Source organism: Hyperoodon ampullatus (genome assembly GCF_949752795.1).
Source record: "Hyperoodon ampullatus genome assembly, chromosome: 4".
Classification (NCBI taxonomy): domain Eukaryota; kingdom Metazoa; phylum Chordata; class Mammalia; order Artiodactyla; family Ziphiidae; genus Hyperoodon; species Hyperoodon ampullatus.
Window position 1 is genome coordinate 137451051 of NC_136917.1, and position 25889 is coordinate 137476939.

Sequence of the window (25889 nt, forward strand, 5' to 3'; positions counted from 1 at the left end):
TGAAAAAAAAAGTCATTATACGTTTTGATTTTTCTTAAAAATTCCTTTTTTCTTTTCTCTCTTTTTTTTTTTTTTTTGCAAAAGGAAAATCAGATTGAACAAGTACGCCTAATCCAGTTAAACGTGAAGACCTGTGGTTGTGACATGATAATGGCAGCCATTACCCTAGTTGCTTCTCCCCAAGATGATATGAACTCTGACCTTCCATGCAGGACAAAGGACTTGCCGAAACATTTTGATAAGAGGCTCAATCGAATTTTAGCCTGGCTTCCATGCACTAGGCTGGAAGTCCCTGGACCACTGCTGAGTCTTTGCTCAAGAAAACCCAATGTTGCTAAAACACAAAAGGTACCAACCCATACAGTTAACCTTTCAGTAATTCTCTTATCCCCCCTGAAATTTCCATTTCCCCAGAGCCCCCCCTATTTTCACTTCTCTGTAGCCCCTTTTTGTTCCCTCTTTGTTTTCACTTTAAAAACCTCGGTCACCTTGCCTTACTCGGAGGTGATCTCAGCTCACATTGCAAGTTTCTCTCCCCTACTGCAGTACTTGAATAAATCTGTCTTGTCACCTTTATCAAGTGTCTGGTTTCTCTTTGACATTTTTAACATTTAACTAACATTAAAGCGAAACTTGTAATAGCTACTACTCATGCTCATATCTGAGGGTACTGACTTCGGGTAGATCTTTACATGAGAAAATTGGACAAAATTTATGTAAGATGACGGCCCCTTCTTTTAAAAGTATTGATGGAATTCACCCAGACAATTAACATTTTCCTAGAAAGAAAGGCAATCTGTCTGTGACAATTTAGGCCAGTATAATGTTATATTTATTTGGAGAGGTTTAAAGAATTTGACAGGATAAAACCTGACAGCATCCCTATGAAGTGTACACTGAGGGAGAAGGCAACATTACTATTCACCATCCTGGCAATGAAGAAACTGAGGCATCAAGCAATTAAGCAACTTGCTCAAGGTTGCAGGCCACGTCACTGATGAGCAAATTATACCACATGGGCCTCCAACTTCCAAAGCTGACACGCAATCATCTCCATTGCCTCCTATTAAAATAGCTTACACATGACCCAGAATCAAGGAAGCAATTCTTGGCACAGAGCTGATCCCAGAGTCAGGGTTTGTAGCTATTTTTAGATGCAAGAATGGTCTGGATCTACGGTATAGTATAAATATCCTATACCAAAGTCTTTGGTGACCAAAAATGTTTAATTGTATGTAAGGTACTGCAATAGGTTCTTTTTTTTCCCCTAAGTGGAAATGCATTTATTGTTTTCTTTTCCTTATACAAATAATAAATGTTTGCTTGAAAAGGAATTCTGATAATGTAGAAAGGGCATAGAAAAACAGGTGGAAAGAATGACAGCTTTTAAGCCAATAATGTAACTTGTGAATTAAAGGATCTCTTGTTTACCACTGTCTGACACACACCATTTGTTGAATGGATGAATGAGTATTTGACTTCATAAATAAATAACTATCAAAAGAACCAAGAATCAAATTTGGGAATGTAAAAATGTACTTTGGGCTTCCCTGGTGGTGCAGTGGTTAAGAATCTGCCTGCCAATGCAGGAAACATGGGTTCGAGCCCTGGTCCGGGAAGATCCCACATGCCGTGGAGCAACTAAGCCCGTGCGCCACAACTACTGAGCCTGCGAGTCACAACTACTGAAGCCCGTGCACCTAGAACCCGTGCTCCACAACAAGAGAAGCCACCACAATGAGAAGCTTGTGCACCGCAACGAAGAGTAGCCCCTGCTCGCCACAACTAGAGAAAAGCCCACGCACAGTGATGAAGACCCAATGCAGCCAAAAATAGAATAAAATAAATCAATTTTAAGAAAGAATAAATCTTTTTAAAAAAATGTACTTTGGATGCACATCTGCAAATGGAGTAGATGGGGTAGTGGGGGAAGGGGAGTGGCACAGAAGCTTTGTGGGCCCCAAGACTGGAGAAATCACTATTCCCTCCCTCCCCAGAGAAAGGCAATGACTCAGAGTAATACTTACCATAAACTTGCAAAGGCCTCTAGGGGCAGTGCAAGCCTTGAAACCACCATATGCAATCTCAACCCATAATGTGTGGTATTGTCAATTAGATTGTTAATTTCTACTTATAATGATGAGCTTTAAACATTTCTCCAAGTGTTTGGCAGTGGAAAGGCCTCAATAATTCAATAAGATGTGCTTTTCCAAGTGCTGGACTCCAGCCCAGGGATATATTGGACTTCCATAATAAACCCTGATCCTTGCTCATCAAACTCTTCCACCAAAAAACTTCCCTAACGGCCAAAAATATAAACTCATGCTCTCAAGGAGTCTGGTGTCTTTCAAAGTTCTTTTGAGATTCTGTGTTACATCTAAACTATTTATGTGTAATTTACATTTGATGGAATATTAGTTTTGATTTTAACATTAAAATGTTTTGAAATTACTACCATTAATTAAAATGGGCAGTCGAGGAAGATGGTACCAGATTTAACTTTTGCCTTAAGATATTCCAACAAATTCTTGTCTGAGTTTGAGAGCCGAGCATTCAGATTATGATTATGCAATTACCCTCCAAAGTCACAGTGGTAGCATGTCAAAACACTGATGTAATTTAATTAAAACATCCTAGTACAAAACAATTTTCATTTTTTTATGATTTTAATTATACTCTCATATAATAGAAAAGTCTATATTTCACCACATGGCCAGTACTCTCAGATATTTTAAAAATATCATTTCACTCAAGCAGAACTGAACTTTACAAGACCACAAGATGATAAACTTACTTGTGTCATTTCTCTAATAGAAGTTATGCTGTCCAATGCTTTCATTACTCGATCATAGTTCTTCTTCTGTTTGAATGGGGGAAAAACAGTATTCACCATAAGCCTTTGCAAGTCTGCACATTACTGGAGAGACATATTATTTCTGTACCTGAATTTTCCATCAGGGTCAATTTGAAAGTAATGACTGTATTGTGTACACAAAAGGGGGGACTTTAGTAAGATGGCTCAAGGACATAGGATTTATAACTGAGTCAGAGGGAAGAAAAAACAAAATAATGCCAGTTTTAGTGTAAACACATAAAATGATGTTCAGCTTATAGGGGAAAAGCTATAAATACAAAAAAGATATCAGGCTTCTGATTCTTAAAAAATTAAGCCATGATGAATAAAGTAAGCACAGAATCCTTCTCAAACACAAAAATCCACTTTAAATCTTACAGTTTCATTTTGCATTTAGTTCCTTTTGATTGGAAGATTGTTACCAGACAAGTATGATTAGTAAGTGTGTAAATGACACCATACACTCAACTGATAATTCATTTTTAAGCACACTGAAAATATGTGCACTGTTGCCACTTATGAAGGAAGGAAAGTTTTTCCAAGAGAATTTTATAGAGTCCTTGTTTCCATAAAATGATTTCAAGATGAATAGTAATAGAAACTAAGGCAATTTTGGCTCTCATGTAATTTGAAAATCATGTTATTTCAGAAGAATTCTGCCAAACTTCCCTGAATATTTATAAGATTGTTTTCCCAAGAAATGTCAGTTGATCAACAATATGAAATAAACTTTCACTAACCTTCAGATAACTGGGGAGGGAGAGAGGGGAGGGCAAGAGAGGATGAAATAAAAATACAAAAGAAAAGGGAAAATTTGTCCCTTTACCCATGATCCTTAAAATTAAAATGAGATCACATAAGTTAGAATCTCAAAAAATATATGATGAAATTAAAATAATCATGTTGACCATTATAAACCAATTTATTATAGTTATTTACCTACCTTCCATGCAGATGGGATGTGTAAAGTATTTGAGGGGATTAAATGGGTCTAGTTTCATGAAGGCGAAGTTAGGAAAATGATTTTAAAGGAGAAAAGGAGAGGAGAAGTAACAGGATACATGAAAGACAAGGTGGAAGTAAATCAAATTTGTGGAAAAAGAATCATATTTGCTAAATGGATACAGAGTTCGTGACAGGTCATGGATATGATGAGACAGTAATTTAGCTAAGAAAGAAGAAAGCTAATGAGATTAAAATCTCAATTATTGTTAAAGGAAACTTGTGATTGACGTGCTAGGATAACTACTTACCCTTGGGTTGAAGGCCAGCATCTGAGGATTGTTAGGATCTACCACAGAAGGATATGGCTCGAAAATGACAACTTTTCTAGGAGATTCCAATGCGGACCTACACATGGATACTAGTAGATCTACCACCTTGAAATACATACATAAGATAGTTACTATCCTTCAGGTTTTATCAAATGCTTTGCCATTGTTTCTCCCTCTCATGGTAGTTAATTAGGAAAGATTCAGGATGGCTAGCAATCTCTGAAATCTGTAATTTGTGTCTTTAGATCAAATTTGACCAAACCTGACTATTAATTTAAAGTAACTAATATTTAAAGTTACTTTAATATGTGTTATTTAAAGTAACACATATTAAAGTAACTAATATGTGTGGTTCCAACTACTCATCGTCTTCATATCTGTCTTTAACATGTCTTTGTCATTAACACATAATACGTGCTAACATTGTTTTAGGTTCTGTGGAAAGACAATGAACAAGGCAGGTCCTTGAAAAGGTCTCGTGAACTTTTCCTTTCAATGGAGAAGATGTGCTGAAAAATCAGTTAAAGACATATAGTGTCTGGCAGTGTTAAATGCTATAAAAATAAAGCTGGCATTAGAGACTTAGGCAGTAGGGGGGACTGTTTTAGCGTGGCCAGGAAATGTGGTGACGTTTCAACAGAGACCTGAATGAAGTGGGAGATGGAGACGTGACTATCTGGGGAGAAAGCATTCCGAGGGAAGGAAACTGCAGAGAATAAATCTGACATGCCCCAAGGACAGTAAATCTCCTGACCCCATCTTACTTCTTCCTACTCTCCTCTGACAAAGGCTAATAATGTCCTCTGATTCGTTAAATAAGATGGCTTTATTCCTATGCGCGTCTATGACTCCTTCGCACAATTCGCTAAGAGGCAGAGCGACAGAGCAGTTAAGAGTGTGGCTCCCCTCCCCAGTTCCCCAAAACAACAAGCTCTAGCAACTGAATCAAGAAAGCCGATACCGTCTAAACGGAGAGAGCTCATCAGAACGGACATACCTATAGGGTAAAGACAAGAGACTTCATAGGAAGCAGCTGACTTAATCTTTATAGGGAAAGATATTTCCAGAAAGTTTTGAAACAGGCATTTAAAAAATGCACAGTAGGGCTTCCCTGGTGGGGCAGTGGTTGAGAGTCCGCCCGCTGATGCAGGGGACACGGGTTCGTGCCCAGGTCTGGGAAGATCCCACATGCCGCGGAGCGGCTGGGCCTGTGAGCCATGGCCGCTGAGCCTGCGCGTCTGGAGCCTGTGCTCCGCAACGGGAGAGGCCACAGCAGTGAGAGGCCCGCATACCGCAAAAAATAAAAATAAAAAATAAAAATAAAAAATGCACAGTAAGAGTAGGACAATTTTTGATTCTTATGGTTAACAAGGGGATATTGTGACCTAGTGACAGTAGGGCTCACTCTGTTGTGTGTATACTCACAAAACACATCCACCCAATCACAGCATCCAGAATTTCCAGTGACCTAAAATAATTAGCAACACTCAAGCCATCAGGTATAGGATCTATAAGTAACACATTCCAAAGTACACAGACATAGATACCCACAAGACTTACTCAGAAAACAGTAGAACTGAAACAGCTAATATGTTTCTACCACACTATTCCATTTATGTGTGTGGGCGTTTGCAATAAATTGGATTCCAAGCAACAGATAATAATAATAAAGACAAATTAAAAACCTCCTTTTTGTTTTCCTCTCCCATACTCATACTCCTTCTACCCAAAAAGATACACCGTAACCCAGATACAAATTGTTTTCAGCATTATCTGGTCTCCTAATATAGTAAAACCCAAGCAAGAATCCTGAGAAAGAATCATCAGTAACATAAAAGAGCCTTTTTTGAAACTTTTGGGGCCATGAATTGGTACGATCTTATAAGTACCTTAAAAAATTATATGTCATAGTATGCATTTGAAGCTTTGTAAAAATACATACCCTTCATGTATGTATGATCAAATGATCTTTGACAAGGGTGCCAAGACCACTCAATGGGGAAAAGACAGTCTTTTCTACAAATGAGGGTGGGAAAACTGGATATACGCATGCAGCAGAATGAAGCTGGACCCTTATCTTACACCACACACAAAAATTAAATCAAAAGAGAATAAAAATGTAAACATAAAACCTTAAACTGTAAAATTCCTACAAGAAAGCGGGGAAGTTTTATGACATTGGATCTGGCAGTGATTTTTTAGATATAACACCAAAGCCATAGGCAAGAAAAACAAAAATTGACAATAGGACTATATCAAACTTTTATGCATCAAAGAACAAAATCAAGAGAGTGAAAAAACAACATGGAATGGGAGAAAATATTTGCAAATAATTTATCTGATAAGAGGTTAATATCCAGAATACATAAAGAACTCCTATAACTCGACAATAAAAAATCATATAACAATTTTAACATGGGCAAAAGAACTGAATAGACATTTCTTTTAAGAAGCCATATATACAAATGGGCAAAAAGCATATGAAAAGATACTCAACATCACTAGTCATCAGAGAAATGCAAATAAAAACCACAATGAGTTATCACCTCACAACCATTAGGATGGCTACTATCAAAAAAACAGAAAATAAAGTGTTGTTGAGCACCTGGAGAAATTTGTGCCCTTGTGCATTGTTGATGGGATTGTAAAATGGTGTAACCACTATGGAAAACAGTATGGAGGTTCCTCTAAAAACCTAACAGTAGAAATTCCATATGCTCCTGCTGTAAGTGACAATCCCACTTCTGGGTATATATCCAAAAGAATTGAAAGAAGGATCTTGAAGAGATGTTTGCACACCCATGTTCACAGCAGTATTATCCACAACAGCCAAGAGGTGAAAGCAACCAAAATATCCATTGACGGGTGAATGGATAAACAAAATGTGGTATCCACATATAATGAAATACTATTCACCCTAAAGAAGGAAAAGTCTGCCACCTGTTACAAAATGGATGAACCATGAGGACATATTATGCTAAGTGAAATAAGCCGGTCACAAAAAGTCAAATACTATATGCCTACACTTGTGAAGAATCTAAAGTAATAGAATTCACAGAAACAGAAAGTAGAATGGTGGTTGCCAGGGATGGGGGTAGGGAGAAAATGGGAGTTTTTCAACAGGTATAGAGTTTCACTTCTGCAAATGAAAAAGTTATGGAAATCTGTTTCACAACAATGAGAATATACTCAACACTACTGAACTGTGCACTTAAAAATGATTAATATAGTAAATTTTACATTATGTGTTTTTTACTACAACAAGAAAGGCACAAATGGATACAAAATAACCTGAACAATGTTCCCCTTTCAATCAAATACTTTAATTAAAAACCTTGTGCCCAAAGCTTCAAAACAATCAAAACTACCAAAAAAAGCAAATGCATTGTTTTGCCAATAATTTCACTAGTGGACTTAAGTAAATTATAATGAAAATAATGGATGTAGGGGTAAAGAAGTTAGTTAACAGAATATTTTTGTTAATATATGTCTTAACCTAACTGAAAAGAAACAGTGTAACTACCCTGGCAAAATTCCTTGCTGTCCCCCGAAGTTTCATACTCCTTGCTTTCAAGGTATAGGGCTACTACTGCCTGGAAGCAACTGCACCGCAAGCGACAATTTCTACCCCTTTTGTTTAAGTCAGGCCATAAGACTAGTTTTAACCAATGGACAGAAAGTGGAAAGGGGCTGAGCTGATGAAGAAACAGGCGCTCTTTCCCCCCTTTTCTCCCTTCCCCTCTACTGTATGCCAGTATTGAAGACAGCAGACTCATGTGGTGGACGGAATCCTGTTCCCTCAGTGATCACACAGTTGCCCAACAAACATTCTAACTGAACAGTTGTGTGAGTTAGAAATAAAAGCCTACCATCTTAAGTCACTTTAATTTTATGGTTTATCTGTTATAGGAGTTAGCATTCAGAATCTTTGAACAAAGAAAGGTTTATGTTCCACTATTTGGATTTGTACTCTATTTACATATGCTGATTTTTCCACAGAGTAAAATGATGTACAATGTATTCTGGAAAAGAAGTGAATTTAAAATTGTAGACTAATGGCCTTCCAACATTTCAAGAGTAATTCCTTTTATCTTTTCTTTTTTTTTTAAAGAAAATTGTATATGAGAGCCCCAAAACATAAAAGAATAAAATGGAGCTGCTGTTCTGGTTAAAGCAGTACTCGGAGGCCTGGGATCCCAGCTGCTGAGACGCTCTCATCGCAGCCCAGCCTCCTGCAGACCCCTCTAAAGAATGTTCCTGCAACCTCCAGAGCTCCTCAGAGCACCACTAAAAATGCAGGAGTCAACTGATGCAGCAAGGCTACAGAGATATAGTTTTTATTTAGAAAAGGAATCCATTTCCATGTAATCTCTAGGATTATAACCAGAATATTGGGGTATCTCCTTTAAAGTGGTGAAAAGAATATTCCGCATTGACTTTGGAGTAGAATCACTAAATTCTCTGAGTTTTTTGGATACTGATCTTTAGAGTTGAATCACTGAATTGATCTGATCGAGTATTTGTGCCTTGTTACTATCATTATATAATCCAAAAGTAATTTCACTTTAAGAACCATTATTTTTAGAGATATATCTATAGTAAGAGGGAAAAAAGCACCTATTATTCTTTCAACCTAGCCTACTGTTAATATGTTAGTTTTCCTTCTAATCAATTATTCCTTATTCCTAGGCTTTACTTCCTTCCCTTTTCAAATTGTATGCGGGATACTTTACTTCCAGTAAAATGCATAAATATTAACTATACTACTTGAAAAATTATATATATATATATATATATATACACACATACCCATGTAAATATACATATATGTGCATATGTACACTCATACACACACCTGTGTAAAGTTTATTTTTACATAGCTATAAATATTATATATTAAAGTACCTTTTTTTGAGCAATATTAGTTTCAAGGGATGAGAAAAACGTTACCATTTTTAAAAAGAGATAAAGACTCACCATGGATAGATACATTTGAGAAACCCTCTAATTATAGGCTAGTCATTTTCTTCAGTTTTAGGGATTCTCAGAGCTTTTAGTATGCAAATTTGTGCACATTGGGTATAGGGGTAATATTAAGCAGCATTTTTGAAATTTATTTTAATCATGGAATCATTTTTCACATCGCATATGATCAATGCTCTGTTTGTGTTATTTTCATTTATAACTCATTACATCACAAATATGGTCCTTAAAATTTCATCAAGTGGATGCATCTCAGTCTAGTTAATCAGTGAAATAACAAGGTTAAGGGAGTCTAAATCCAGAAGGCATGGGCTGTCTGTGTTAACTGTTGTACCTTAGTCTAGTGTACTGCCTGTGCCATAGCAGGCATTTGATACTTACTATAAGAATGACCAGGGCTTCCCTGGTGGTGCAGTGGTTGAGAGTCCGCCTGCTGATGCAGGGGACATGGGTTCGTGCCCCGGTCCGGGAAGATCCCACATGCCGCGGAGCGGCTGGGCCTGTGAGCCATGGCCGCTGAGCCTGAGCGTCCAGAGCCTGTGCTCTGCAACGGGGGAGGCCACAACAGTGAGAGGCCCGTGTACCACAAAAAAAAAAAAAAAAAAAAAAAAAGAATGACCAGATGTCTGTTGTATGATCATTCTTCCCACCCATCTTTGTGAATTTTATACAATTCTTTTACATTTAGCTTCCTTTGATTTTTAGTGAGACTAAGTATTTTCTCATGTTTCTTTACTAACTATAGGTCCATATTTGTGAATTGTGCATTCATTTCCTCTATTAATTTGTGATGATCTTCATGTTTTTTGTCTCAATTTTTATAAGCTTCTCTATAATTAAGTTTGTAGCGAAACACACTTTTTCATAAGTGTGTTAGCTCTTAGTGTTCACTATTTTTTCAAGTAGAAAATGTGAAGTATGTATGGACTCAGTACTGTTGATATTTTTCTTTATGATTTTTTGTATCTGCATAAATTCATGAACCTGAGGCCCTACCTAGGCTGTTCATGCTTAATTCGACCCTCCTCTAGTGTGGGTATAATACTTTTAAACAAAACTATTCTTTAAGCCATTTGGAATTTGTTTTTGCACACAGCATAAAGAGATAACCTGTTCCCCCCCCCATGTTGCAAGTCATTTGTTCCCACCTTCTCTAAACCATTTTTATTTTACAACATGATGTGATACCTCCTTTAATATGTATTAGATGTATTTATAACTTGACCTATTTTGGGGATAATCTGACATTCTACTCTTTGCCAGTACTATATTTTTTCAAAATATCATAGGATTACATAATATGGTTTTGTATTTGGTTGGTCTAGCCTCACTTAATTAACACTCATTATTTTTTGTTTTTCTGTAATTTTTTTCTCATCTATTTATTAGTATTTCAGTCAGGTTCCATAAATGAACAAAAACTAGTTGAAATTTTAATGACATTGCATGAAGTAATAAATTTTGGCATCTTTACAACTGATTTTTTTCCTTTCCAGAAACATGGGATGCTTCTCTACTTTCAAGTTGTTCCTTTGTTTTTATATTTTTCTTCCTATGTCATAAACATTGCTATTGTAAAACTGAATGCTCTCTTTTTATTACATGTTCCGTCCATTATCTTTTCACCTAAGTTTTAAAAATAAATTGGCTTCCATTTTATGGCACTATAACTTTACAAATAAACATTACATAATGCAAGTGCAAGGGTTTCAGTATCTCAATTTCACCATATAAGAAAGAAACGTAATTATTTTTCAAACAATTAAAGTTGGTTTAACTTCTCCTCTTGGCAATTGCAAAAGGACAAAAAACACACATTAGATAAAGTTGGCAAAATTTAGTTTCTATCTAGAAATATCAAATGCTGGTTTGCTTTCTTAATCTATCAAGAAACTATCAAAAATTCATCCCAAAGAAGGGTAAAGTTAGCTAGTGGATCAGAATAAACTTTTCAAATAAAAATATAGAATAGTTAGTATCACGTGTTACTACCTGAGCTCCAGTTGCTATTTCATCAGCAGCTTCATTCATTACTCCCAGGGTTTGAAAAGCAAATACACACAGCTCTCGTTCACACACAGTAGGCTACAAAAGAAAGGGTAATCAATTCAACATTTTTTCCCCATCCTCCAATTCCTAAATTAAATGTATGACATTCTTTATAATAAATAGAAAATGCAAAGTTTTAGAATATTAAAAAGAAATATTATTTACAATAGCCTAGATGTGGAAGCTACCTAAGTGCCCATTGACAGATGAATGGATAAAGATGTGGTATATGTATAAATACAATGGAATATCACTCAGCCATAAAAAAGAATGAAATATTGCCATTTGTGAGAACATGGATGGACCTCGAGGGCATTATGCTAACTGAAATAAATCAAACAGAGAAAGACAAATGCTGTATGATTTCACTTACATGCATCTAAAAAAAGAAACAAATGAACAAACATAACAAAATCTAAACAGAGTCATAGATACAGAGAACAAACAGGTGGTTGCCAGAAGGGAGGTAGGTGGTAGGATGAGAGAAATAGGTGAGAGAGATTAGGAGGTACAAACTTCCAGTTACCAAATAAATGAGTCACAAGGATGAAATGTAGAGTGTGGGGAAGGTAGTCAATAATAATGCAGTATCTTTGTATGGTGACAGATGGTAACTAGACTTACCATGGTGATCATTTTATAATGTATAGAAATTTCAAATCACTATGTTGTGCACAAGGAACTAACAAAGTGTTGTATGTAGGTCAATTATACTTCAAAAACAAACAAATTTGTAGTAAAAGAAATCAGATTTGCCGTTACCAGAGGTGGAGGGGTGGGGGGAAGGGGAATTGGAGGAAGGTGGTCAAAAGGTACAAACTTCTAATTATAAGATAAATAACTACTAGGAATATAATGTACAACATAATTAATATAATTAACACTGGTGTATGTGAAAGTTAAGAGAGTAAATTGTAGAGTTCTCATCACAAGGAAAAAATACTTTTCTCTTGTTATTTTATTTTCCATTAATATGAAATGATGCATATTCATTAACTTATTGTAGTAATCATTTCATGATGCATGTAAGACAAATCATTGTGCTGTACACCTTAAACTTATACAGTGCTGTATGTCACTTATATCTCAATAAAACTGGATGGGGGAAAAGGGAAGAAATATCATTTTAAAGAATTAAATGTCTAAATTTAGGTAACAATTAGTAAATAATCATTTATTGATACAGTCACAAATATGATTAAAAAATTCATTTTAGTTAGTTTTAGGCACTTGCACTTGGAATGATTTAGCAATAGATGAAAATATCCTTTAATTGGAAAATCCATCTCGCCTGCTTAATACACATTTGCACATGAGATGCACTAAAAAAAAGCAGATACCTAAGCTGGTGATATACTAATTAAACCACAAAGCTGTGTAAAACAAATATAAAAAGGAGAATTCCATTTCTTCCTAGGTAATTTTCTCTGGAAGAAATAGCTGAAAGACTTTTGACTTCATTAATGTCCTAGAGTCAACAGCTCTGAAATATACACTCTGCAATTGCTTTGGAAGAGCTCTCATCTTTCAAATCTGATACAGTGTCATCTGTCTGATTTATCTTATCTCCCAAGTTACATTGCATTAGGTAGCTGATGAGGCCTAACATGATGCAGCCTGTGGTGCCCGGCACAGCAGACAGACGCATTTGTTAGTGCCATTGCTCCTATGTTCACTCATTTCAGAGGACAGTTTCATCTACTGCTTAACTAGTGGGGAAGGATGGCCCCATTCTGAGCATCCTTTATGTTCAGAATAGGCCCACATGGTAGCTTTGCAGACAAAAAGCATGACCAATCACACAAAGATTTCTGATTGACATTCCCCAAAGAGAATTTTCAAAACAAATAAATTGATATATTTCCTTTGTCAGCCTTAAAAGGACAGTTTGATTCTATTTCAGAAACATCAAGAAAAACTACCTATGATAGGAAACTAATTGGAAACAATTCTTCATCCAGCCTCAAGTGATACATACTGCTGCATATATTTGGATATACTTAGAGCAGACTGTTCAATTTCTACTTTTTCTTTTACTTTACCATTTAACCTATTCTTAATCTATTTTTTCATGTGTATGTGCATGTATGTTTCCTCCTCAACCTCCCCCGCTGACATTGGGTTGTTTCTTTTGTTTACTTTAGGGGAGCATGGTATGGTCTGAAATAATAATATCAACCATTTTATTGCATATTTACTATAGTGTCAAACACTGTATTGGTGTCTGAGGATAGTGAAACTATAAACAAACAAAAACCCGGGTAACATAAACCTTGGAAATCATAAAGGGCCATAGGAATTAATATGTGTACTCTACCAGACACCCAAAGTTCACTGAGGAAGTACACAGAGACACAGAAGGTACTTTGTTTTTGATAATACTACTGCCAAATAACCATACAATTTTTTATGACTAAAATCCATCAATCCCAAAGCTGAATATCAGGATAAGGCTCATTTAGTATATATGAGTAATGATTGGTTTTTATTTTTTTATTTGAACCCTGGATAATTAATTATACTTACTTTGTGATCATCCTAAAATATATGTATGTATGTATGTGTGTTCACACACATATTCAGGGAATATAAGTAAAAACTACCATTTTGGTACCAAATTGTTCCCTTAAGCAATATAAATGAAAATGAAATAAAATATTCTGCTAAACTAGATTGGAAGATAATTTTTTTGGAAGATTATTTTTTGAAATTTGAATATTCTATCACCACACTTTGTAGCCAATCCTAGGTATTCATGTGCCACCCTGACTTTGTCTCAAATGATTTTTTACCAATTTCACCCAGAACTCCTGGTCTTTATCTTGGGTAACAAATGAACAACAGCAGTTCAATGTTTTCTCCTGAATTACTATTTCATCCCCCTCCCACATCTGTTTATACTCAAACCTCTAAATCTCCAAATTACATGGACTTACCAGCTGACCCATTATTTTAAATAATAAACATATGTTCCTAATGTAAAGCTATTGATTAATTACTTTATAGACACCCCTTTTCTTTCCCGCATTTTTTTTCACTGAAAAGTGGCCTTTCTTCCCATACTGGAATTTGTAAGGCTGATTTCTAGGAATATCCTGTTACTGCAACTGTTTGAAGGAGGAAATCAGGTACGATAGAAAACTTGCTTTTGTGGGGGAGAAAAGAAAGTTTGCTATCATACTGAAAAACTTGAAGTAGAACTACATATTACATTCTTATAAAAATAATTTTATCTTCCTTTTTTTTATTTGGTAAGGAAAGTGCTTTATTATGAATTTCTTTGATTATTCGTGGAATAACCCTTTTAGACATGTTCATTAGCATTTGGAATTTCCTCTTATACTGGTTCTTTTTTTTTAACATCTTTATTGGAGTATAACTGCTTTACAAAGGTGTGTTAGTTTCTGCTTTATAACAAAGTGAATCAGCTATACATATACATATATGCCCATATCTCTTCCCTTTTGCATCTCCCTCCCACTCTCCCTATCCCACCCCTCTAGGTGGTCACAAAGCACCGAGCTGATCTCCCTGTGCTATGCAGCTGCTTCCCACTAGCTATCTATTTTACATTTGGTAGTGTATATATGTCCATGCCACTCTCTCACTTTGTCCCAGCTTACCCTTCCCCCTCCCTGTGTCCTCAAGTCCATTCTCTACTTCTGTGTCTTTATTCCTGTCTTGCCCCTAGGTTCTTTAGAACCATTTTTTTTTTTTAGATTCCATGTATATGTGTTAGCATACAGTATTTGTTTTTCTCTTTCTGACTTACTTCACTCTGTATGACAGACTCTAGGTCCATCCACCTCACTACAAATATCTCAATTTCATTTCTTTTAATGGCTGAGTAATATTCCATTGTATATAAGTGCCACATCTTCTTCATCCATTCGTCTGTCAATGGACACTTAGGTTGCTTCCATGTCCTGGCTATTGTAAATAGTGCTGCAATGAACATTGTGGTATGTGACTCTTTTTGAATTATGGTTTTCTCAGGGTATATGCCCAGCAGTGGGATTGCTGGGTCGTATGGTAGTTCTATTTTTAGTTTTTTAAGGAACCTTCATACTGTTCTCTATAGTGGCTGTATCAATTTACATTCCCACCAACAGTGCAAGAGGGTTCCCTCTTCTCCACACCCTCTCCAGCATATATTGTTTGTAGATTTTTTTGATGATGGCCATTCTGACTGGTATGAGGTGATACCTCACTGTAGTTTTGATTTGCATTTCTCTAATGATTAGTGATGTTGAGCATCTTTTCATGTGTTTGTTGGCAATCTGTATACCTTCTTTGGAGAAATGTCTATTTAGGTCTTCTGCCCATTTCTGGATTGGGTTGTTTGTTTTTTTGATATTGAGCTGCATCAGCTGCTTGTAAATTTTGGAGATTAATTCTTTGTTAGTTGCTTCATTTGTAAATATTTTCTCCCATTCTGAGGGTTGTCTTTTCCTCTTTTTTATGTTTTCCTTTTCATTAGGTCCCATTTGTTTACTTTGTTTTTATTTCCATTTCTCTAGGAGGTGCGTCAAAAAGGATGTTGCTGTGATTTATCATAGAGTGTTCTGCCTATGTTTCTTCCTTTCTTTTTAAAATAGCAACTATAGAGGTAGTAATATTGTGAATAATTTATGTACTATATAACACCATACTAAGTAATGCCAGTGAATTTTTAAAGCAACAATGTTATATCTATCAATCATTTTTTACTAGAACATTCTATAGAGTATTCAAGCTATAAATGAGTTTAATTTTGATATAACAATTTGCCAACTAGTTTTTGTAGATCACTGATCCTCTCCCATGTTTATCCATTTTATTTGAGGAGTTCAAAATGTCAACACAAGATGGCGTACTAAAAGAAAGTTCTCAAATTTTAAGTAATCAAGATTAGATGTCTCACAGAAAGTACATCCTATTCAAGGAAAGAAACTGATTCATTTTTCCTTAATAAAATATGCAGTTATACTGTAATTAGCATTCTCCCACCTTGAGCCAACTGCCAGCCAATACCGTGATCCCAACACATTCAGCTATAACTGTATCATTTGCACAGAAAACTCCAGCATCAATTCAAAATAAAATGTAGTCATTGAATAGCTATTGCTAGATAAGTGAAATTGTGTGTTTTATTAAACACTTTAATACAAAGTATGTATGCCTAAATATCACCTCAAATGTACATTATTTACTAATTCAAGTTTACAATAAATCTATTAGTTTCAATTTATAAAATATTATCTATTCTTAATGTTATACTATTATATTGCCTTCAAAAAAATCAGTCCCTATAACGTAATCTGCAAAACCATTTCAATTCCCTCCTGCCATTACACATAACATACATAATATATCTGCAATATAATATTCATTGTGCACCATTTAAAAACATGGGGAACTTTATATGTCCCTAAGTTAAGATTCATTTTAGAAATTTTTAAGCTAAGATGAATACGTTTTTAATTTTATTTGAATCAAAGCTATTTAAATGTGAGCAGTAAAAACATGTTTAAAAAAATGGCTTTAAGCCCTAAAGAATATTTTAGAAACTAACTGCACTTTAGAAACTTTGTGTTTTCAATGAATTTAAATTACTTCCTACTGAAAATAGAAATGACACAACTCAAGAGAATCTAGCTATGTATTTATATATAGCACAGTGTAGGTGAGTGGTTTTCAAACCTTTTTTTGCCATGGTCTTTTTTTTCAAACACAATATTTCATGTAAGCCCAATATATAAAACAGATAAAAGTGGATACTGTTCCAGTTGGAGCATATGTGCACAGTTCAGTTCTCCTAGCTATAAAACAGGGATAAAATCAGATCTAGTTCACCAGGTTGATAAAAGGACTAAGTGAGAAAGAGAACCAAGTGAGATATGGTTTATAAAATCTCCCTGAGGTATACAGAGCTGTTTAAATATTAATAGTATTAGGTAACCTGGATAAGCTGTCTCTTCTACTTGTTTTAACCCAATGTATATACAAAATTAGTGTTTAATAAGAATTTTCATTGAAGCATATCATGAAGTGGTATTTTTACTTTCATACCCACAGTTTATCAAAATTCTTAATTTGTTGCTACACTATGTCTTGCTAAAAAAGAAATGAACCATGTAAATACAACTTCATAATTTAAAAACAAGTGTTGAAAACATGAGAATAATTAAGAATATCTACTGGAAACACAAAACCTACATGCCTTTAATTCTCTGTGTTTCCAGTTTTATAGTCAGTACTTTGGGTGCTTTTCATGGTTTGGAAGACAGACACATTTGGGGTAGGGAAAGATTTACTGTCCATTAAGAAAGACAGGAATCCCACAGAGATCAAGACAGATCCACAATAAAATAGGATCAGGCCTGGTTAGTCCCCAATATACATGGTGATCCCCATTGTCTGATAAAACTAAAGTTGTTTGAACATTAAAACCAATTTCTGCTCAATTTGGATGTAAAAGTAATTATAGTTTTGAACTGAAAGTTTTTTGGCATAATTATTTAGTTTAGCCTTTATTTCAGGACTTGAAATGTTAACTTCTACAAAATGCGTTGAGGGGGAGCAGCGAGAAAATAGGCTATGCTTTTTCATCCATTCTTTAACATCAGACCTTAATACAAGAAGACCTACCTGTTTTCCTCAAGGTAAAATGGGACATACCCAGGTTGACCCAAACAGTCAGTTTCCAAAAAAATGGTCATGGCAGTGTCTTATACTATGACCAAATTATAGCTGGGTATTGTTAATTTTCACTCTGAAAATAAGAACCTTAGTTACCAACATTTGTCTATGGTCCACAGCAAGACTGGACCACAAAATTATTAGACTCGCAGGTTTCTCTGACCTTGCTTTAGTAGGAAAGAGCATTATTCTCAAGAGGTGACGTAGAATCTCAGGCCTGGTAATTCACAGCAAGTAATGTGGGACATTTTCACACAGCAGGAGAAGAAAATGAAATCATAATTCCCACATCACATACTGAAGTGAGAAACAGGAAAAGTCTGTTAACAAGGGACACAGAGAATGAGCCTCCAGTATCACTGACAAAGTTCCAACTTTGTAGGGATACTAAGCCACACAACCACATGAGTGGTTTTTTCCAACAGGATTCAGCAACTCACGTACAAGGTTCAAAGAAGAAGACAAGCACCTGCATTGATCCAAGAATTGGGTGTTTAAAGTGACCCTAACAAAAAGGCAAGGGCACTAGGAATTTATAGGCTGATAAAAGCAGTGGAAGGGGACACGGGTTCGTGCCCCGGTCTGGGAAGATCCCACATGCCGCGGAGCGGCTAGACCCGTGAGCCATGGCCTCTGAGCCTGCGCGTCCGGAGCCTGTGCTCTGCAACGGGAGAGGCCACAACAGTGAGAGGCCCGCGTGCCGCAAAAAAAAAAAAAGCAGTGGTGATTTTGGCAGTAAATCCTTGTTTTCTTGTTTTGCCAACACACTTGAAGACCAAAATCAACATTTTAAAGCATCTCCAAGACAGTCTAGCACATTAACGCTCTAGCTGATTCCAAAACGTGGAGAACCAGTGGTTTGGTTTTCTGATCACAATGCAGACTGTACTGCCGAACTGAAATTCTGGGACTCTGAACAACCCTCTTGAGAATGTGAGTTTTATGCAGATCCACAGTACTGCATGTCAGGACTCACACCTGAGAGTGATATTTATAACCTTTATAAGCAAAAGAGAAAATCAGAGCATTGTGGTATTTCTAAATAAGTAGTTCTTGATGTTGCAAAAGTGTGACATGCTTAGACCTCTGAGTAAAGTGGCAGAATAGGAAAGGAGTGAGTAAAATTTTAGGACTTTTGGGAAATAGGGGTAAAAGGGGACTTATGTCATTTGAAAAACAATCAGCCTTGAAGAAAAGAGACAAAATATAAGAAACAATTTGAATTTTGACGGAGAAAGATCTCACAAATGTAATAAACATTAGGCAGAGAAATCTATGGAAATCGACTTTTATCGAACCTATTTAATCACCCTATGGGGCTATGACTTATCCTCTTTATAGCTCTAGGATTTACTGCAGTTTTTAATGTGTTATATGGGCTGAACATTATATTTGTAATAATTGTTATACCTTATTGAAATTATACACTATGTACATTATTGAAATTATAGTAAAACATACTGCGATGTAAATATAAGAGAGAGAGAGAAAAAATGAATATATACCTGATTTAGGTGAAATATCTGTTTAACAGAACAGGGAGGTAGTTTTGTTTACTTTTCTTCCTTTGAATATGAGATGTTTCTCTATTTTCATTTCCTGATCTGATTTCATATGTCACTTATCTTACTATTTAAGAAACCAAAGTAAGTTTTCTGATTTCCTTAGATATCAGTCTGAATTGAAGCAACATAAAACCTCCTGATAACTAGCTATATTTATTTAGAAAACGTTTTCTCTCTTGTTTACAAAAGCATTTCCATTTCTAGAAAGAGACAGCAAACTTCATTGGTGCAGAAAGATAAAGTAAAACAGAACTTGAAGCAAGGCAAAGAGAATACTAACATCAACTATGATATTTCTATCACCTATTATAGGAATGAACTGACAGCAATTAAACTGTAAAGAGTAAACTCCCAACAATATGTGTGGTGAATTTCCAGGACATAAAAGTAGTTAATTCAGGCACATAAGTCAAGAGTAACATCATGAGGGCTTCCCTGGTGGCACAGCGGTTGAGAGTACGCCTGCCGATGCAGGAGACGCGGGTTCATGCCCCGGTCCGGGAAGATCCCACATGCCGCGGAGCGGCTGGGCCCGTGAGCCATGGCCGCTGAGTCTGCGCGTCTGGAGACTGTGCTCCGCAACGGGAGAGGCCACAGCAGTGAGAGGCCCGCATACCGCAAAAAAAAAAAAAAAAAAAAAAGAATAGCATCATGATTAAGAACCATGGCCTTGGTGCCATTCTGCCAGGGTTTGAATCCTGTCCCTATTACTTACTAGCAGTGTGACATTAAAAAAATTACTCTTTTCCTCATCTATAGAGCAGGGACAGTATTAATACCTGCCTAATAGGGTTAAATAAGATTAAATAAGATAATCCATATAAGGCACTTCAAAAACATGATTACATAAAAAGCACTCAAAAAGCTTATGCCATTAATAACATTACTATTATCTATGGCAAGGAAAATGTCATTGCCATGGATCAAGAAATAAATCAAGATCCACAGATGCACAATGACAAAGTAAAAACAGGCCTCCTTACTGGGATAAACTGACAATGGTTAAAGGATCCTCTTTCCTCTCATCGTAACTATACATTTCCATGTATTGACTAAAAATAACAATCTTGCACAAATATTTAATAAATTCTGATTTAGTTTAAGTTGGGTTTCAGAATAACAATATATCTCTTTGAGAGGAATAACTGACTGTCAAAAAATAGCATTTGGGTGGCAAGAAAAAACTCTTTTATATGTTTCCCATAAACAAATAAAATGAAACCAATATATCATAAAGCTTGACAGTGGTTATGGTCATAAATGGATATTATATATGTTTTTTAAAGTATAAATCTTGAAATACAAAAAAATTTCTAATAAAATTACCTATTTCTAGGCTTTGCAATTCATCTTTTCAAACATATATTCCTAAGGACAGGAGAAATCTCTCTTAAAAAGTGCAACAGAATCTAGTATGGTGTGTTATACTCATAAAGCCTTCAATAAATGTTTGTGATGCAGTTTTGAAGTCAGACAAAATCAGGTTCAAAGTTCAGCTTCCACTCATATAGCTGGGTGAAGCTAAATAAATCTTCTTACTTCTTTGAATCTTAACCCCCTTATTTGCACCATGGGCACAAAAATACCTAAACCACAGAGTTTTGTGAAAATCAAATAAGGAAGCAGTATGCAAAATGTCTACACAGTGTGCCTGGCACACAGTGCTCAAGTCATCTGCAAACAGATTGCTTTAGTTTTTCCTGTCCAATATGGATACATTCTATTATTCTTCTCTTCTTAATTGCCTGGCTAGAACCTCCAGTACAATGTTGATTAGAAGTGGCAACAGCATCAAAAAGAATAAACTACTTAAAGATAAATTTATCCAAGGATGTGCAAGACTTGAACAATGAAACTAAAAAACAGTGTAAAAAGAAATTTTAAAAGATCTAGATAAATGGAATGATACCCTGCATTCGTGGATTGGAAGGATTAATATTAAGATGGCAATACTTCCCAAATTGACCTACAGACCCAAAGCAAACCCTATCAAAATTCCATTTGCCTTTTTGGCAGATAAGCGGACCCTAGAATTCATATGGAAATGCAAGGGATCCAATATTATAAAAAAAAAAAGTTGGAGGACTCACACTTCTTCATTTCAAACTCACTACAAAGCTACAGTTAATCAAGACAGTATAGTACAGGTATAAGGACTGACATACAAATCAGTGGAGTAAAATTAAGAGTTGACCAGTAAATCAAAACATCTATGGTCAAATCATTTTCAACAAGAGAGACAAGATCATTTAATTGGGGAAGAAGAGTCTTTTCAACAAATGGTACTTAGACAACTAGATATCTACATGCAAGAGAATGAATCTGGACAGCAACCTCACACCATAAGCAAAAATTAACTCAAAAAGGATCAATGTCTTAAATGTAAGATATAAACTATAAACTCTTTGAAGGAAATATAGGTATAAATCTTTGTGACCTTGGATTAGGCAATGGTTCAACTGAAATTTGGATTCCATTAAAATTAAAAACTTGTGTGTCACAGGACACTATCAAGAAAAAGAAAATAGGAGAAAATATTTGCAAATCATATCTCTAACAATGATCTAGTATTCAGAATACATAAAGAACTCTTACAACTCACTAAAGACAAATAACCCAAATAAAAAATGGGCAAAGGATTTAAACAGATATTTCTCCAAAGAAGATATACAAATAGCCAATAAGCACATGAAGAGATGCTCAAATCATTAGTCATTAGGGAGGGGCAAATCAAAATCACAATGAGATACCACTTCATGAATGCTAGGATGGCTATAATTGGGGAAAAAAAGAGGCAAATAACAAGCGCTGGTGAAGATGTGGACAAACTGGAACCATCATACACTGCTGGTAGGAATATAGTGGTACAGTCACTGTCAAAAATAGTTTGGTAGTTCCTGAAACTGTTAAGTAGCATTAACATATGTCCCAGCAATTCCATTAACTGAAGAATGGATGAACAAAAGTCACATATCCATATAATGTAGTCTTATTCCACCATAAAAAGGAATAAAGTTCTGAGACATGCTACACAGATGAACCTCAAAAACATTTTACTAAGTGAAAGAAGCCAAAACCAAATGGCCACATAATGTATAACTTATATTTAATGTAAGAAGCCAAAACCAAATGGCCACATAATGTATAACTTATATTTAATGTCCTTCTATATGAGATGTCTAAAACAGGCAAATTCATAGAGACAGAAAATATATTAGTGGTTGCCAGGGGATGAGGTGCGGGGAAAATTGGGAGTGATTACTAACTTTCATAGGGTTTCTTTTTTGGGATAATAGAAATGTTCTGGAATTAGTAGTAACGGTTGCACAACATTGTGAATGCAATAAAAACCACTGAATTGTACACATTCAAATAGTGAATTGCATATTTATACAAATTTTATCTCAATAAAAAAATTGCAAAAAAAACTTTTGAATTAGGTAATTCTCCCCAAAAAATACCACTTATACTTTGATTCTTATTTCCATACTCCTTTAATAATGCCATAAATGTGTCAGTGAGTTGGCATTTTTTTGAAATCTTTACTCTAATTCTCCAGATTCTACTATATACTTCTTCTAACTGGAACAAGGACTACCTTCTACTCCCTGTATTAACTATCTTTAAATTGTGCTGTTTTGAAAAAACAGTGTTTACAAGTTTACATATATATACATATTGATATAGATGGATATAGATATAGATGAATAAACACTGAAGTGATAAATAAGCACATGTGAGAAATAAGAAACATTTTGCTAATATGAAACAGCTTGATCTTTCACAGACTCCTTTAGAAATACTGACTCATTTGTCAAAATTATATGACTTTGTGTATTACGTAATTGGCTCAATAGAGAGTGCTTACTGCAAAGGCAGTTATTTACTTATTTATTTTTATATCTTAACCCTCTTCATTTATATTCTAAACTGACATTCCACCAGTGAGAACTTACCCTAAGCATTGGGCCATTTTGAAACACATGTGGTTCATCACAAACCACACAGTATTCATTCAACACAGGGATCCGCTGTTCAGCAAACTCAATTGTCTGAATAAGACAATAAAGAGAAAGAATTAAGTCAAGTTCATGAAGGATTTGAAAACCCACTAAAGGCTAAACTATTTCTACAACGGATGGAGGCTTGGCTCATACCTGCACTAGGAAGCCACGGTCTCGTATTGGAATACATTTGGCACCATTTGGCTATAAAAAGCAAAGTAGAAGAAAATAATTTTTTAATTAGGAAAATATATAAATTATAGCCTTTTACTTTTGCAGCAGTGAATACAGATGTGATCTAAGATCACCTGTAATGTGAATTAAATCACTGATTATGACATCGAGATTTTAGAATTTATTATAATGCACTTTCCTTCATTACTATTGTAATCTTTGTTTAAACTAAGTGAGCAGCATTCTTAATTTCTGATCTCCTAATAAAAATGAGTGGCATCTTTAAATGATCACAAAAACTCGTTGCCTCTATTACTTATCACTGATTGCTCCCACTTCCTCATTTAGATTATTTCAATCTCATTTCACAATCAGATAGAATTATTTCTCCAAAGACGTACTAGACAGCTGCTGTAAGGGGTACAATACTAAACTACTGTATTAGGCTTAATCATACAGGAGGACATTAAGACATTTTCTTTTACAGAATATCCGAAATTATCTTTCTTAGGTGAAACTAACCATGGGAAACTTTCTACTATGTAACTCTGACATAATTACTTTTCTGTATGTCTTTAATACTTAGTTTTGAGAAGAAATGGGTTTTGGGGATATCCACCTAAAATTACCAACATACTCACATACATTTTCTTAACACAAATAAAATTTCATGGTATAATTTACAATGTAATTTTAGAAATAAATCTATACAAGAGCACCACAACTTTCTGAAAATGTATCCTCTTATTTCTTTTCAGTTTCATCTGTTGCTTGGCATATCTGTATTAATAGCTAAAGAGTTAAATATGTTCCTCCCTAACACACACAAACACAAATTTACTAAAAGCAAACAAAACTTTTGGTCAATTATTTTATGTAATTAATATACATAAGATAGGTCTGTTTCTTTATCTGCAACTGGCTATAATGCTGATTACTCTAGAGGTAAACTTTGTGTAAGACTGACTCCCAATAAATACCACCCAAAGTACTTAAGCTTTAATACAGTCACCTCCCAGGCCCGTCTCCCCATGCAAAACAGCTTCAGGACAAAGTGACTTCAGTTTCATAAAGTAGACACTGAGAGCGGCTTTAAGTCAGGCTCAGGGATACAGCTGTAACTGTTACTTCTCTCCACAAGTTCATGGGCAAAGTTGTCCTCTTATATACAATAGGAAGGACGCCCTTCTTAATTATTAGAAATAAATAAATAAAATAAAACATCAACCATTTTTATTCTAAAAAAAAATTATTAGACAAACTCTGAGCTCCACTACTTTTGTGAGAAAACCAGAGATTAGATAAACCTACTTAATAAAACATTAGAAATGTTATGCTTGCTTAAAAGGACAGGCTTTGTGAATCCAATGGACTTCCTTCCATTTTTAGTAGCATTCATTCCCGTGACAGGACTCTGGCCTGGACCTCAAATTGACAGCCACATTTATTTTTTCAGAATCAAAATGAACATTCCAGTACCAGTTGCAAATGTCTGGTATGCAAAATAACATCCAAAAGAAAAAAAAATTGTAAATTTTAAAAAACATAAACAAAATTGTGCTTCTTTCCTTTACCAGATCTTACAAAACAAACAAACTAACAAAACCCTCTACTGCCCCTTAGCTGACATTTAAGAACTCAAGATGAAAATATGTACGCACAGCAGGCTGGGAAGATGAAGATGATGATGGAGTTAAGATACCAATGAGCCCTGAGGTAAGAGAGAGCCTCCGGCCCTCTGCGTTGGGTTCCTTGAAAAGCTCCGTTTTGGATGACTTGGGGGCACTGGAGTAAGACTTGCTGAGCAACTTGTGATTCTTGAGTCCATATAATTCTTCCATTCTGAGGTTACTGGAATAAGACCTGCTTAGCAGTTTGTGAGGCTTCAGGCTGGCGTTGTGCTCACAGCGCGGGTCTCCAGAACAAGAGCGAGTCAAGAGTTTGTGCGACTTGAGAGCGAGGCAGTCCTCCTGCTTTGCGGCTGCAGGGCAGGGACGGTTCAAGAGTTTGTGTGACTTAATGGTCGTCACCGCCTGCTCAGCCCGGGGGTCGCTGGACAGCGAGCGACCGAAGGTCCTGTGTGGCTTCGGGGCGCACACGTCCTCCGTCTTGACTGTGCTGGAACAAGTCCTCCGCAGCAGCTTATGCGTCTTGGAGATCCCGTCTTGCTCCGATTTCAGTTTGGATTTGCTTTTTCCGCAACCAGGGGGAGGATAACTTGGCGACCTTCAAAATGCAACAATTAACAGGGCGAATCATGAGTGCAACAGACCATGGAGAACACTTGTCGGGCTCAATCAACTCA

The 25889-nt window shown here is 35.7% G+C and overlaps 1 protein-coding gene across 1 annotated transcript in view; it reads right to left on the reverse strand.

Annotated features, from left to right (window-relative positions):
- PARP8 (poly(ADP-ribose) polymerase family member 8) overlaps positions 1-25889 on the reverse strand; it is a gene marked incomplete at both ends in the record, with an annotated part of 176683 nt that overhangs the window by 20204 nt on the left and 130590 nt on the right. Inside the window, 6 exon segments of the mRNA XM_079702728.1 lie at positions 2795-2860; positions 4108-4233; positions 11104-11196; positions 23363-23458; positions 23564-23614; positions 25246-25810. Of these exon segments, the coding sequence (XP_079558854.1) occupies positions 2795-2860; positions 4108-4233; positions 11104-11196; positions 23363-23458; positions 23564-23614; positions 25246-25810 (997 nt within the window).